Here is a 14,001-nt window from a genome sequence, read left to right on the forward strand (position 1 = left end):
AAGAGAGATGCTGTTGTGATGCCCAATAGAGCACCCTTGGTGTGAAGGTGCATTTTTTCCCAGCAGCCACGTGAGCGGTCTTGGGCATACGAGCCGGGGGTCCCCCTAGCACTCGCTCCCCTTCCCCTACCCCCCCCCCCACGGGCACTGCTCACCTTCCAGAGCACCAGCACCAGTAGTGCCAGCAGCAGGAGCCCCCCCAGCGTGCTGCCCAGGATGATCCAGATGGGGATCTGCCACTCCTCTGGCTTGGAGATTTCAAACGTTATCTGGAAGGCAAAGAGCATGGAGATAGATATGCTGGTCTGGGGTTCAGGAACCAGGAATGGAGGTGATTGCTGGGGAATGCTGGAGCCATTGGGTACCCAACGTGGGTTGCCTGGAGCTGTTGTGTGCCCAGCATGGGTTACTCCAGCTCTTCTGCCAGCCACCACCATGCTTTTCCAGCAAGATCAGAACAACCCCAAAGCTATGGGGTTGCACAGGGCTGTCCCACCCCCATGATTTTCCCAGCCCAGGCTCACCTGGCGGCTGGGATCCTCCTCACGGAAGACAAAGGGGCTCTCGAAGTGTCGCTGGAGGGCAGCATTGGTGGTCAGCTTCAGTGACTTGAACTTCAGCTGCACAAAGAGAGGCTGGAGCTGAGCACAGGCCATGGGATGGGGAGCTGCTGCCCCACGGCTTTGCCTTTAGAGGACTTACTGCTTTCAGTGACTTCATCCACAGATTGCCACGCAGGTGGAGGTTCATCTCCTCATTGGGGGCCAATTTCACATTGCAGTCGATGGAAATGATGTCGGAGTTGCTGTGGTTCTGCAAAGGGGGAATTGGTGGATGGGGAGCGTCAGCCCTGCATGCTCTGACTGTGTCACCGAGCAGGGACAGCCCCAGGGTTCCCCATGCCAGGGTTCCTCTGCAGGGCTCAGTGCCTACCAGGAGAGGGGTGCGGGTCAGGTCCTCCTCAGTCGGTGTGTGGCGGTAATCGGTGTTGTTCCCCCAGATATTGCAGGTCGTGTTCTCCTGTGGGAAAAGTAGATGGGGATGGAGATGTGCTGGTGCCACCTCATTGCATCCTGGTGGGAACGGTGGACCTGACACTGCCCTGTCACTCAGAGCTGTCACTGCTGCACCGTGGCCTGAGGTGGGGACATCAGAGTGACCGTGATGTGATGCACGACGTGGGTCCATCCACCATGGGGCATCTCCATCCTCTCCTCCACACCCAATGCCAAGGAGTTTCACCAGGATGGACCCCTCCCTACCTGGTCCACCAGAAAGTCGGTGAGGAGCAGGAGGCGGTTGCCAGCCCTGGTGGCCACGGGGACGGTGAGTTTGATGGTCACCCCCTCCACGGGGAAGAAGCCCAGGTTCTGCAGCTGAAGGGACAAAGGGCAGGGATGAGGGATGGGAGGTGAGCGGGGCGGTGACACGGGGGTGGGATGCAATCTTCTTTACCTTGAAGATGCAGTGAAAGGGGGGACCGATGCTGTCGTATCTCTCCAGGGAGCTGTTGGATCTGATCTCATAGTAGTCCAGACTGGAGGTCCTGTGGTGACAGAGCGGGACAGAGAATGCTCGCATTAACTGTCAGTAATGAAGTGGATTTATTTTCTCTGCCCCAGAGCCTCTAGTGTTTAAAAAGAAAAAAGAAAAAGCGACTGAAGGTCTAGAAAACCTTCCTGGAATCACAGCAAACAGTGCCAGAGAATGTGCTGCTTGAGTCCACATTTCATCTTGCAATCAGGTTAATAAATTATCACTTGTGCCTTCACTCCCCTCCTTGCTTTGGACAGAGGAAACACTCTGCTCTAGCAGATGCCCAAAGCTTTCCATGCACACTCTTTTCCTTGGAGAGGTGACTGCAAACCGCACAGCTGCCAGCCCAGGTGCAGCTTCACAGCCCCAGCACAGGCTGCGGACACATGCTAGGAACATTATTACCTACAGAAAGCTGGTTCTTTTCCCCCATGAATAATTGCATTTAACACAACACAGCTCCCTCCTTGCTTCTCACTGCTGATTTTCCAAGCACGGCACCAAGCAGCGATGCAGAGCCCCCCTCTGTGCCCCCCTGCTCCACACCTGGTGAACAGCAGGTCGGCCTCGTACTTCAGCTGGAAGTTGAGGTGGGCAACGTTGTCCTCTTTGGTGCTCTCCTTCTCCTCGCTGTCACTGAAAGAGCAGCAAAGCACAACGTGAGCGGCTCCCAGGTCTTTTTGTTGTGGTGCGGTGTGCAGGAGCGCAGTGGGAAGGGGTCCACTTCTGCTTTACAGCCAGAGCACAGAGAGAAGCAATTCTACTGCAGAGCTGTCATCAGCCTGAGGCCATAACTGCGAGCTGTTTGGTGGAAGGTTGCACACAGACAGCAGTGGAGCAGCCCCGTGGGCACTGAGCAGGGGAACACACAGCAATGGTGTTTCCATGCAGTTCTTCCCCACCTGGATGCAGCAAACACAGCTCTGAGCAAAGCATCACAGGGCCCCCCACCCACCAACCCCCCCAGCATAGAGCTGCAGGCAGAAAGGGAGCGATGCTGCAGCCAGCGAGGGAGTGCAGCTAGCATTAACCTGTTGGCAACCAGGTAGATCTCCATGCTTTGCAGGAAAACTGACTTGCTGAACTCAAAATCCAGGCGAAAAGCCACCTGTGGGTATTGGGAGAAAGCGTTACATGGGAAAAACCTCTTGCGCCAGTGAGGAGATGCTGCAGGGCACTGCACACAGACCCATCTTCCCAGCAGGGAAAGAGGCTGTGCTGGGGACGTGCAGGATTTGCTCCCTTCCTCCAATGTGCTGCATTTTTCTCTCCGAAGCCAGAGAACAAAGCAGCCCCTCAGGAAAGGGCACTGCTGGGGGGAGCAGCGCAGGGCTGCAGTGCACATCTGCAGTATGGGGTCGGCTGGTGGGGCTGGGAGCCAATGGCAATAACATGTGATGCGTGTCACATCTGTGAGTGCCATGGCGATGACCTCAAGCTGTCTGGGACTGCACAGCTGATTATGATATTAAAGCTCCTGCTGCTCGCTGGCCAAATTTCCATCTCCAGTTTCGTCTTTGTCTTGGCAGGACCAGGGCTACCTGATGCCATGCAGATGCGTTCACAGCCCTTGGAGGTCATGGGGAGCTTCTCCCTGCTTGCTCCCAGCCACAAGAATCCAAAACACCCTTTTGGGAGCTGTCAAGGTGCCTGGGGTTCTCCTATCACTTCTAGGCTTTGACACGGTGCAGCTTTGGCCAGATCTGGGGGCCGGAAAGGTTTTATGGAGGGCAGCTCAGTGAGGTGTTGCTGTGGAAGCGGGCAGGGAGCTGATCGCTCTTGGTTAATTTGAGGCAGGAAAATGCATGGAGGAAAGTGAAGGTGGGAAAGTTGGCTCCTTGTCTTGGAAATGGAATCACAATCGTGATTGGGCTGCAGAGCCCACAGCCGGCTTTGGGGTTGGGCATACCTGGTCCCCTGAACCAAAGGTTTCTTGAAGGCATGGCATTACCTTTGCTTTGGCGCGGAAAAAGGGGTAGCTCACATTGCAGACCCTCTTGTTGGGGTGCTTCTCTTCGGTCGCACAGTCGATGTTGATGTCTGTGTCATCCTGAAATGGGATGCAGGGCACTTGTGACACTGGGTTTGGCTGCGGGCACCACCTCATGGCCATGCTCCTCACAAACGTCCCTCACGAGAGAGACATTTAACAAACGGGCAAGGAAAAGCCTCCCCATGCACCACTGCAGGGGCAGCCCCCCATACGGCTCCTGGAGAGCAGCATTTCCAACAAGCCCCTTTCAGCTTTCCCGTCTAAATCCTCTTCCAAAACTTAACTACAGTGCTGAATGAATGAAACTGATTGTTCTTGGCACCGTATTCAAGATTTTTCTATGCTTCCCTGTGAACTCTGGTCATCAGGAGATACTGTCCTGCACAATGACCAGATAAGAAGTAGTTGTTAATTAGCCCAGTCACAAGGAGCGGGTCCCTACTGCCCAAACACCTCCAGCTCTTTGGGAAGCTCCGAGCCTCCAACAGCCCCTACACCTCTGTCAGCAATCTGCTTATTTCTGAGCTGTGGCAGCCAGGAGCTGAACGTACAGGGCGTAGGGAGCCCTTCTCCCAACCACCAGAGCTCCCAGCACCGCACCTTGGGGATGAGGCTGGCGAACTGCAGGTTCCTGGAGAAGGAGATGTTGAGCACGGTGCTGTAGGCGTTCTCACCGCGGTTCTCCAGCATTGCCTCCACAGCCACCCTCCTGCGGGTGCTCTCGATGATGAAGACAGATGTGTCAAAGGAGAGGCTGAAGGCAGAGCAGGCGGGCGCTGCACGGCGCAGGGCTCTGCTGCAGAACTCCCTGTAGGGCAGGGTGTAAATCCCATGGCATCAGTATATCACATCCCTGGGTGTTTCTTTTTTTTGTTTTTTTGTGTTTTTTTTTGCAGGGACAAACAAAGCCCTGCAGCCTTGCTGGTGGATGTGAGGGAAGGCGTCTGTTCCAACACACAACCTCAAAAGTGATTTTCTCAACAGATGTCACCTCTTTACCGCCGTGAGCTCAGCGCAGAGCCCACTGCCACCCATGTGAGGAGAGGCCCAAGCCCCCCAAGATGACCTTTCAAAGCTCTTTAAGGGATCAGACATAGCATGTAATTATTTCTGCTGTGTGAGTCAAGCCTGGCATTTATCCCCCTGTTATTTTCTGATTTGTCTCTGGGGCCCCATCACCATAGTATCAGATAGGAGTTGTTTGGAAATACACCAATCCATTCCCAGCTGAGAGTAGAGATGCTCAGGGAGTGGAGCAGGACTGCTCCGTGCTCTGCCAGCTCCATGCTCCATGCCACCCATACTGGGAGCATCCAGGTGCTCGGTGTGGGACCTGCACTGCAGCTGGGGTTGGGCTGGGGAGCCAGCCCTCGCATGGCCAACTCACATGGCACTGGGCACATCGCTTCGGGCATCCAGGACCAGGTCAGGGACACAGTGCTCATCCTCGTTGCACCCGTTCCAGAAAGGGACCTGGTGGGGACCACAAGAACAGACCACTGATTGTTTTGCCCTGGAGAGCATCAGGCTGTTCTACCACAGGAAGGATGGGGGTGGCTGCCCCAGGGTAAGGCAGAAGATGCTTCTGACCACACTGACTGACAAATTAGACTTTTAATTCCAACTGCAGACACCAAAGTCCTCGACAGTCACCAGTACCACCCAGCTTCCAGTACTGCTGGGCAGGGCTAACCGTGCCTGGTATGCATGCACCCTTCTGCAGCTAAGCTACTGTGGGTAACATCTGCTTAAAACCAGGGCTATCATGGATGCACACCCCCACAGTGCAGCATCTCCAGCCAGAACTCCCAAATCCCATGGCAAAATTCCCTAGGAGTAAGTAATAGAAACACTCAGCATCTGGTGCTTTGCCGGGTTGCCATTGCTGGGTGGATTTTCATAGACTCATGTAAGTATTTGAGTTAGAAGGGACCTTTAAAGGCCAAGTAATCCAACTCCCCTGCAAGGAACAGGGACGTCTCGCAGCAGACAGCAAGGATTCCTTGCCCACATCATTTCAGCCACCCCACTAAGTGATGCCCTGTGTGAGGATGCTGCACGTACCGAGACCCGGAGTGAGGTGGGCCAGCCATCATCCAGCACAGGGCCGCTCTCAGGGTGCTCCAGCTCGTAGTCAATGGAGAATGTCACTGGTTTCACATAGTCAGCTGTGTCCTGCAGCAGGCAGAAAGCAGCGCTGGGGAGATGGGGCCACTGCTCATGGTGGCATGGGTGGTTATTTTATGAAACGAGTTTGCAATACAGCGTTCTTTGTGCATCATCCTCCCTCTCCAGCTAACCCTTACCTAGGGACAGGGACACTGCAAGCCCTGTGGTGTCAAACAGCACCCACCCATGTGGACATCCAGTAGTTCAGGTGGGGGCTGATCCTGGGCATTTCACACACCAGTGCTGCCCTAGGGTCCATCCCTGGAGCTCATCCAGGTGGTAACAGCACACACATTGCTGCACTTCCATAAATTCCCCCCACGCCATGCCACAAACACGTGATGTGCATGAGGCTGCTTCAAAGCATGATGCCTCTGGAGCTAAGTCCCAAGCTCCATCTCTAGGCTCCATCTCCAGAACCAAAAATTTCCCAGAAGTTCATGGCAGTTCAGGCTGGGGCTTGTGGCCAGGCCAGTCTGGCAGCCTCTTTGGCCTCCAAAGAATTCTCATCATTTGCTGAGAATGTTTGAATTTGGCCAGAATTGTGCATCAGCTGCTCCCCACGCACGACATCAAGCATATTGCCGGCTCCTGTGCTTGGGGAGGAGACCATAAGGTTTGGGATGCAGCAGATAGTAGCAGCAGGGGCTGAATGGCTTCCAATAGGAAAAAATGAACTTGCATTGACTTTGGAGTGGGAGAACCACCCTGATCCAGGCACGGAGTGCATTCCATCCCCAAGAGCAAGCTGGAATGCAATGCAGCTCCATGACTGTGACATCAAACCCAGCGCAAATAAATCCAGGCTCAGCAACCAGACCCCTTCCCAGCCTCACAGAGCCCTCAGCCATCACCCTACGGATGCATGCTGCTGCATCAGTGCTTCGCACAAAGGGGAGAGCATCCTCCCTCCTGCAGATGCAACCCTGCAGCAGCAGGACCCCAGCGCAGCTCCACTCACCAGCACATGGAAGCGCAGCATCTCACAGTGCTCCTGCCCTGCTGGCAGCACCAGTGCCTGTTGTGCGTGCCGCTCACCGCTCTCATCCAGCAATGCCCGCGGTGCGTACCGCCGCTCGTCAATGGCCGCCTCGTACCTCAGTGCTGCAACGAAAGCGTTGGGTTACGTGCAGGATATCCAAGTATTTAGCTCACACACTGACACGTTGACCTGTAACTGCTCTGGAGGTGCTGCTCCCCAGGTGTGCCGTGCTCTCCCAGGTGTGCTACAGCAAAGCAACTGAGGGTCCTCAAGTGGTGCCAAGCAGCACAACTCCACACCCAGTATGTGAGGAAACAAAGAGTTGGTGGCTCTTGAGCTTTGCTCAGGGCCAACTTTTTCCCAATTTGGAGAGCCCTTTGAGAGCATTTGTCGCCAGCTTTGGGGCTGAGCTGCTCTCACCCCCACTGAGTCCCAGGCACTGGGGTGGATGTGGGGTCACAGCAGCGCGCGGTGCTTTCAAAGCAGAGCGCTCCATCAGTAAAACTGCTCCGAGCTGATCGGAAGTGTGCACATCTGGAGTGCAGATGTGTCCTGCTGCTGCAGCACAGAGCAAGGGGAGCTCTGTGGGACCGCGCACGTCCCGTTGTCCTGTTGGCTGCAAAGCAGTGGGGCAGCTGTGTCCTGGGGCAGAGGTGAACCGGGAGCTCTGCAAGGAGCACGTGAGGGTTCTGCCTACTGCTTACCCACGCTGGCTGTCTGGAAGTGGGCTGAGAGGAAGATGGCAGTGAAGCAGACGAAGGCTGTCATGCAGGTGGCATCCTTCCCATTGCGCTTACAGTCCTTGGTGAAGATGTTAATCTTGGGGGGCTCGAAGCGGATACTGGCATTGATCTGGACAACGCTGCGGGACCTGAGGGGCGAGCAAGTTACTGCAGCATGGAGCACCTGTGCATGACCACAGCATCCTACAGAAAGCCCCAGATCTCTAGATTCACTTTTTTCACACTTTTTTCTCAACATCGAGAAGACCAAAGGCAGCATGCAGACCTGCTCTCAGCTCAGCTGTGTAGCACTGGAAGCATAGGGTCTCCTCTATGCATTTGCCCCTTGCTTATGACAGCAGAGAGTGTGAGAGCAGGACTTGGTGCCTTGCATGCACACTAGTGCTTCTGCAGCCTCAAGGAGCGTGCAGGTAAAGCGTTTCCACTGGGGCAGCTACCCACATCCTAAGAGCCCCAAGGAACCTCCCAAGTGTTAATCAATGTTTGAAATTATTGTTGTTTTATTAAATAAGAGTAGGAAGAGTCTGGTTATCATCACAGGTGAATACATCGCTTTGAAACTCCCAGGGAACTAACGACGAGGTTCCATGTAAAACATCCCTGATGTTCTTTTAGGACTCAACTGCATCTGGAATCCCGCAGCCCCACCAAACTGCGGGCATTATTCTGGAAGGATGGGTCAGGATTTTGGGAGATTATTTTCCTCTGAAAACACGAGCACATTGCAATGGACTTTGGGCAGAGAACAGTGCCAAAGGAGATGGACTAACCACAGCACCACAGCGTTCCCCAGTGAGCCAACAGCCAAGTCTATGAGCCCGTCCTCATTCAGGTCCAGCTGTCCATGGATGCTGCATCCAAAATACATCAGGCCTGGTCCGAGGTCTGCAGCTGCTATTCGCTGAAAAGCAAAAGGGAAAGAATCCAGCCTGGTTTGTACCTCTGCCTGCAAAGTCAGCATTTTTGAAGGCGGGGTGTTCATGTGAGCGTGGGTGCACTAAGGTCTGCTGTGCCAGTTCCCCAGGTTACTGAGGACACCTATTCCCAAGTAATTGTATCAAACTTAGATTGTCAGAGGATGCGAGAAGTTTCCCTTTGGAGGCATGATCCAAAAGATTTATGCTGACATTTGCTATTCCTCATGAGTATTTTTAATATTTTATCCAAAGCAAACTGCTGCTCTGAATGCTGAGCATGTTCTCCATACTGTGCATTTGTTTTGTCTTGGGCCCACCAAAAGAGAAAATAACAGATGACTGTGCAACAAGAAAAAACAACATAAATTCCTGGCCCATGTAAATCAATGACCGAATGCACTATTGCTGCGCTCATGGACATTGATGGACTTTGACTTCAGCTTGGGTTTGGTGAAGTCAATGATCATCAGTGTCCATGGGCACAGCTGATGAAGAATGGAGCCAACCAAAGCCCTGGGAGCTGTACCTGCTTGTACTTCTTCAGGATGGTCTCCTCAAAGCCAAGGAAGATGTAGATTGCTCCTTGGTGGTCATCTTCCAAAGGTGCCCCAATGACGACATCATTGTAGGAGTCCTGGTTGAGGTCAGGCACAGCAGCAATGCAGGAGCCAAAGCGTGAGTTCTGGTAGCTCTGCAGGTCCTCGAGGGCCCCGCTGGAGACAAAGTGGTTCTGCAAGGAGAAAGTGGGAAATTGCGTCAGCAGAAAGCCTGGAAAACCCTAAAAGGGAAATGGACAAGAGGTGAGTCCTTCAAAATAATTGGTTTGTGGCACATGGGTGCCATAACGAGCCACAGTGCTGAGCTCTGTGGTGGCACTGACACGCTTGTACCTCTTGCAGGATGTAGACGTAGACTTTGCCCCTCTCCCTGCCCTCACTGAAGTACATGGGGGCTCCCACCAGCAGGACGTCTGTGACACCATCACCGTTCACATCCAGGGAGTTGATCTCACTTCCATAGTAGGAGCCAATCTGGGGGAGACAAGAGAGAGATGGGAGCACCTGGGGACTGTGACCTTGCCTGCAAGGACAGCACCAGTCCCTTCCTCTCCTACACTTTCTGGGACTGCATGTGCAGCAACAACCCAGAGTTCCCCAACTATTTGTACATTATGATACAAAACGAATGGGGAACATCAGTATGGCAGCGCACAGCAGCTGGGCAAATCCATGCTGCACGCAGGGAGAGGAGGAGCAGAAGGCAGCACTGCAGCCATGTCTCACATTACCTGTTCTCCTTTCAGCGCCTGGTGGATGGTCAGGTTGCGGTTGCTGTGCATGGTGAAGATGATGACCTTCCCAGTGTGGTTGAACCTGGGTGCTCCCGCGACGTAGAGCCTCTCGCGTGCAGTGGACACAACAGAGGAGACGGTGTAACCTGTGGGGTGGGTGTAGGGTGAGCAAGATCTGCCTCCTGCCTGTCCCATCCTATATCCTGCATGGGGTCACCTCTGGTGGCTGCAGAGGAGCACTATAACTGACAAACCCCCTTTTTCAAACTTGCAGCTCTGGATTCCTACACATTATTTTAGAGTCTCAAAGCACAGCCGGCTCTGAGGCTGGCTCAGGCCTCCCCCAGGGTCACAGCCAGCTGAGATGTGAGTGCGTGGGGGCTGTTGGGACTCACAGACCCCTGTTCCTTGGGCACTGACTACCTTAGGTTACATCTTCTCTGTTTTCCCCTCCTGGGGGGATATTTCTAAGCAGAGCATCAACCGTGAAGCACTCGGATCCCAGGGCAGGGCACAGTGGGGCTTTCTTGCTATTTCTGTCTTTCCCACCGCTTCCAGTAAGGAAAGGAGTGCCTGGGGCTCCTGGTGTCCTGGTGGGTGAACAGCCCCCAGTCTCAGCACTCATAGCTTGGGCAGAGGCCTCATTTTGCAAACCAGTCTGGGATCCTCACTGCGGGACTCCCACACATGGAACAGATTAGCACAGCAGGTATTTCCTCCCTGGGCATAAAATTTCATCAATGTTTTTTAAGCTGTTCCAGTAAGCACTTGGGGTGAGCTGGGCCTCCTGCACTAAAATTGCATTTGTGCTGTGTGATGCAGTTGCTGTGGGGCTCTCCCTTGGTGCTGGGGTTACCAGAGGTCTTGCACAGATGGACATTACCCCTGACGTTGGCAGCCCTTCCCAACTCAAGCAGCATTTTGTGCTTCCTATTACTGAGCATCAAATCCCAGCCGCAGAGCCCAGCCGAGCCGCCTCACCGAGGTATGCGCCGTGGTTCTTCAGCTCCTCAGGAAACTCCTGCAGGTAGGACTCACGCAGTGGGATCACCTTCCCACTGCTGGTCTCCTTCAGCACGGCCCCATTCCAGTCGTAGGCACCCACAGCACCCAGCAGGATCCCATCCTGCGGAGATGGCACGGTCAGCACAGCATGCAGGAGGTTCGCACTGCATCTCATTTGGTTGCCTTCTATTTTTAAAGCCTCTTTTCATGCTATTTCTTGCTTATCAGAGACAATTCTCCCACTTGTTACTTGTAGGGGTGAAGGTGACCCATATGTGAGGACCTCAGTGATTCTATGATTCCATGACCCAAGGGGCTGGTTTTGTGAGATCCCTAAACACCCAGTTCTAGGCTATCGTAGAAGCAGTGAGGCTGGAAAAGACCTCCAAGATCCCCAACCCATCCCACTGTGCCCACGTCCCTCAGTGCCACGTCCCCACAACTGTGAAACACCCCCAGGAACAGTGACCCCAGCACTGCCTGTGCAGATGCAGCACCCACCGATCCCCTTCACAGCCCTTTTCCCCAGCTGTAAACACCTACAGGTATGAGCAGGAGCAAAGTAGTTTTACCCTCTTACCTCCACAATGTGTGATGAGAATCCAGTCTGGGACATCTCCAATCCAAAGGAGATTTCATTCTTGTTGGTTCCTTAAAAAGGAAAAGAAGGGATTTAACGCGAAATTCTCCTGCAAGGGATGACATTGGTTTGGATGGGATGAGAGCACCTCCACCCTGCTGAGCACAAATGACCTCAGCTGGCACAAATGTCCCTCAATCACCACAATTACACACACTTGTGCTGCTAATGAGCCATTGAATAAATACAGAATAAATAGTGTGAGCACAGCCTCTGTGCAGCTGCCTTGTTTCCTAGCTGCAAATTGCAGGATCACATTAAAAAAAAAAAAAAAAGTGGATTCAAAGGGTTTTCTTTTGTTGTAACTGGATGAAATTCCTCAGCCAGTGAGATATCGTGCCATGGAGAAGCATTGGGCTGGCTGAGATAGCTGGTGGGGGGGTTAGGAACTGTTTGACCAAAATTCCCCCAAATCTTCTTTCTTTTATATTCAGTGAAAGCCTTCCATCTTCAGTTTCGATGGCTTGTCCCAGTATGCCCTTTCCTTATGAAATGGAGATAAATTCAGTGGTGAAAACCAAAAAGCTCACCCTGTTTGCTCAACCTAGGGCGTTCTAAGGCGTGAGCATCAAATAAGGCACCTACATCTGTGCTCTGTGGCCATTCTAGCTCCTACTGACTGGGTTGGAATATGGGGAGGGCAGGGAAGGCATTGCTCACCTTCCAGGCTGAAAATCCTTTCCCCCAGGGCATCCACGATGTCTTTGAGCGCCGCTTCGTCCGTGACATTGAAGAAGTGTTTGTCGTCAGGGTCGCTCGCTATGAATTTAATTTCATTCAGAAAGGCTTCGGGGTTGATTCCTCTTCTGTTATAATAACCCAACACCTGGGGTGGAGGTAGGGATGTGAAGATCAGGTCTTTTCATGCCATGGACACAGCTGTCCCGAAGCACCCCAGTACTCACAGCCACCGCGTATCGGGTGACGTTGTCCTTCTCGCTGTCCTCAATCACCTTCTCCAGATCTGGGCTGTCGTGCGACTCTCCATCTGTGATTACAATCATTACTCTCTTTGCCCCTTTCCGGCCACCTTTCTGAAACGCTTCCGAGCTGCAATTGAAGAGATGCCCTGGGCTGCTCAGAGTCACCGCAGGGGTCACAGCCACCCCAACGCGTCCCCGAGGCTGTGCCCTGCATCCCTTTGCAGGGGATTGCAGGGAGGGATGGAGTGCGACGAGGGAGAGAAGGGAAGAAGACGCTGAGTTTAAGCTTATGGGAATGAAGGTGAACGTGAGGGATTTTTACCGAGCAAACTCTATCCCGTAGGCAGTCCTGGTCTCTGTCCCTCCTCTTTGCTCTATGTGGCTGGCAGCCGCTACTACGTCTTTTACAGACCTGTAGTCATTTAAATGGAACTCGTGGACCACATCTTCTCCGTACTGAACAACTCCAACCTAGAGAGCACAGGCAGGTCACAATAAAGCCTGCTGAAAGTGGGGCATAGCAACCTGAGGGGATGCTTTCCCAGCCCCAAAAAGTGGCAGATCTATGGCATGGATGCATGCGTAGGCTGGGAACAACAACCCAAGCAAAAGTTGGGCCAAGAAAAAAGGGAAAAGGAAAATAGTAAAAAATGAATCAAGGGGTATTTTGCCAGGTTTTGAGGCTAGCTGTGACAACCGAAATGTTGGGTCTGAGATTGTTTGGAGTTGTGCTCAGCTACAGAAGAGAAAGCCATTCAGAACACTGACACAGCAGTTCATTGCTCATTGTGCTCCATTAGTGGAGGCAGCAGCTGAGCATCCCCAGCCCCGCTGGGACCCAACCTCCTCAGCAGCCTACAGCCACCCTCAGCATCTCTATTTGCTCCACTCTGCTTCCAGTTTTGTTTCCATTTTCTGCCTGCTATTGCCCACTCTGGGTATATAGGTGCAGGATGATGCAGCCGTGCTGTGATCCAGTGCAGAACTACATCACCGCCCGATAGGACCCACTGGGGGTCATCTGTGCAACGTGCTAAGGAATCAGGAGTGGCCATAACACCTCTCTCCTCCCTTTCCTTATCATAGAGCTTTGCAAAATGCCTGCACAAATAAGTGCACGACTGCATCTGCCCAGGGCAATACTCCTACATGCCCATATGATTTCATCCTCCCCATGCCTGGTCGGGGTGCGTGTTGCTGAGCTCCCCGTAGCTCATTTAGGGACATTAGTGTGAGCATTATTTCCATGGGCTCAGCATTGCGACCATCCAACGCTCAGTGCCAGATTACAGCATTTTGTCCAAACAGAGACTTTGCACAAAGCCACAACACAGCGGCATATCAGGGCTTACTTGGATCTGGCCGGGCCCAATGTAAAATTTTTTCTAAGATGTTGATCAGGAAGTGCTGAACTTCAACCCAGGGATATATGCTGTTTGATCCATCCAGAACGATGATTATGTCCATGTATGTCTGGCATCCTGTGAAAGATACGCAGCGCGGCATTGAGAGGCCTTGGCAGCCCTTGAGAAGTGGGGATTTATGGCCCCATTCCTCACCATCAGGTACTGATGATTTGTTTGAAAAAAACATCCTCAATCCTTCATAAAGCCCTTCTGGGTGTATTCACTCCAGCAAGGCAGAAAGAAGACACATGCATCCTCCCTGCCAATAGCAGTCTGAATAAGAATAACACCCTGCAATGTATTTTCTAATTCAGATTTGGCCCTCCGTCCTGTCTCATACAGTCCTCTTTATAAAACACCCATTAGCAATGAGAGCAAGAAGCATCCGATCATAAC

General features: G+C 52.9%; 1 protein-coding gene across 1 annotated transcript in view; it reads right to left on the minus strand.

Annotated features, from left to right (window-relative positions):
- ITGA11 (integrin subunit alpha 11) overlaps positions 1-14,001 on the minus strand; it is a 36,000-nt gene that overhangs the window by 3,994 nt on the left and 18,005 nt on the right. Inside the window, 25 exon segments of the mRNA XM_003209597.3 lie at positions 156-269; positions 525-620; positions 703-813; positions 934-1,020; positions 1,263-1,376; positions 1,456-1,546; positions 2,083-2,172; positions 2,568-2,644; positions 3,488-3,586; positions 4,130-4,337; positions 4,917-5,002; positions 5,594-5,704; positions 6,660-6,802; positions 7,385-7,551; positions 8,194-8,324; positions 8,867-9,070; positions 9,231-9,371; positions 9,629-9,777; positions 10,613-10,757; positions 11,217-11,287; positions 11,937-12,102; positions 12,182-12,326; positions 12,522-12,670; positions 13,552-13,581; positions 13,583-13,680. Coding sequence (XP_003209645.2) covers positions 156-269; positions 525-620; positions 703-813; positions 934-1,020; positions 1,263-1,376; positions 1,456-1,546; positions 2,083-2,172; positions 2,568-2,644; positions 3,488-3,586; positions 4,130-4,337; positions 4,917-5,002; positions 5,594-5,704; positions 6,660-6,802; positions 7,385-7,551; positions 8,194-8,324; positions 8,867-9,070; positions 9,231-9,371; positions 9,629-9,777; positions 10,613-10,757; positions 11,217-11,287; positions 11,937-12,102; positions 12,182-12,326; positions 12,522-12,670; positions 13,552-13,581; positions 13,583-13,680 — 3,023 coding nt within the window.

Source organism: Meleagris gallopavo, chromosome 12, assembly GCF_000146605.3.
Source record: "Meleagris gallopavo isolate NT-WF06-2002-E0010 breed Aviagen turkey brand Nicholas breeding stock chromosome 12, Turkey_5.1, whole genome shotgun sequence".
NCBI classification, from domain to species: domain Eukaryota; kingdom Metazoa; phylum Chordata; class Aves; order Galliformes; family Phasianidae; genus Meleagris; species Meleagris gallopavo.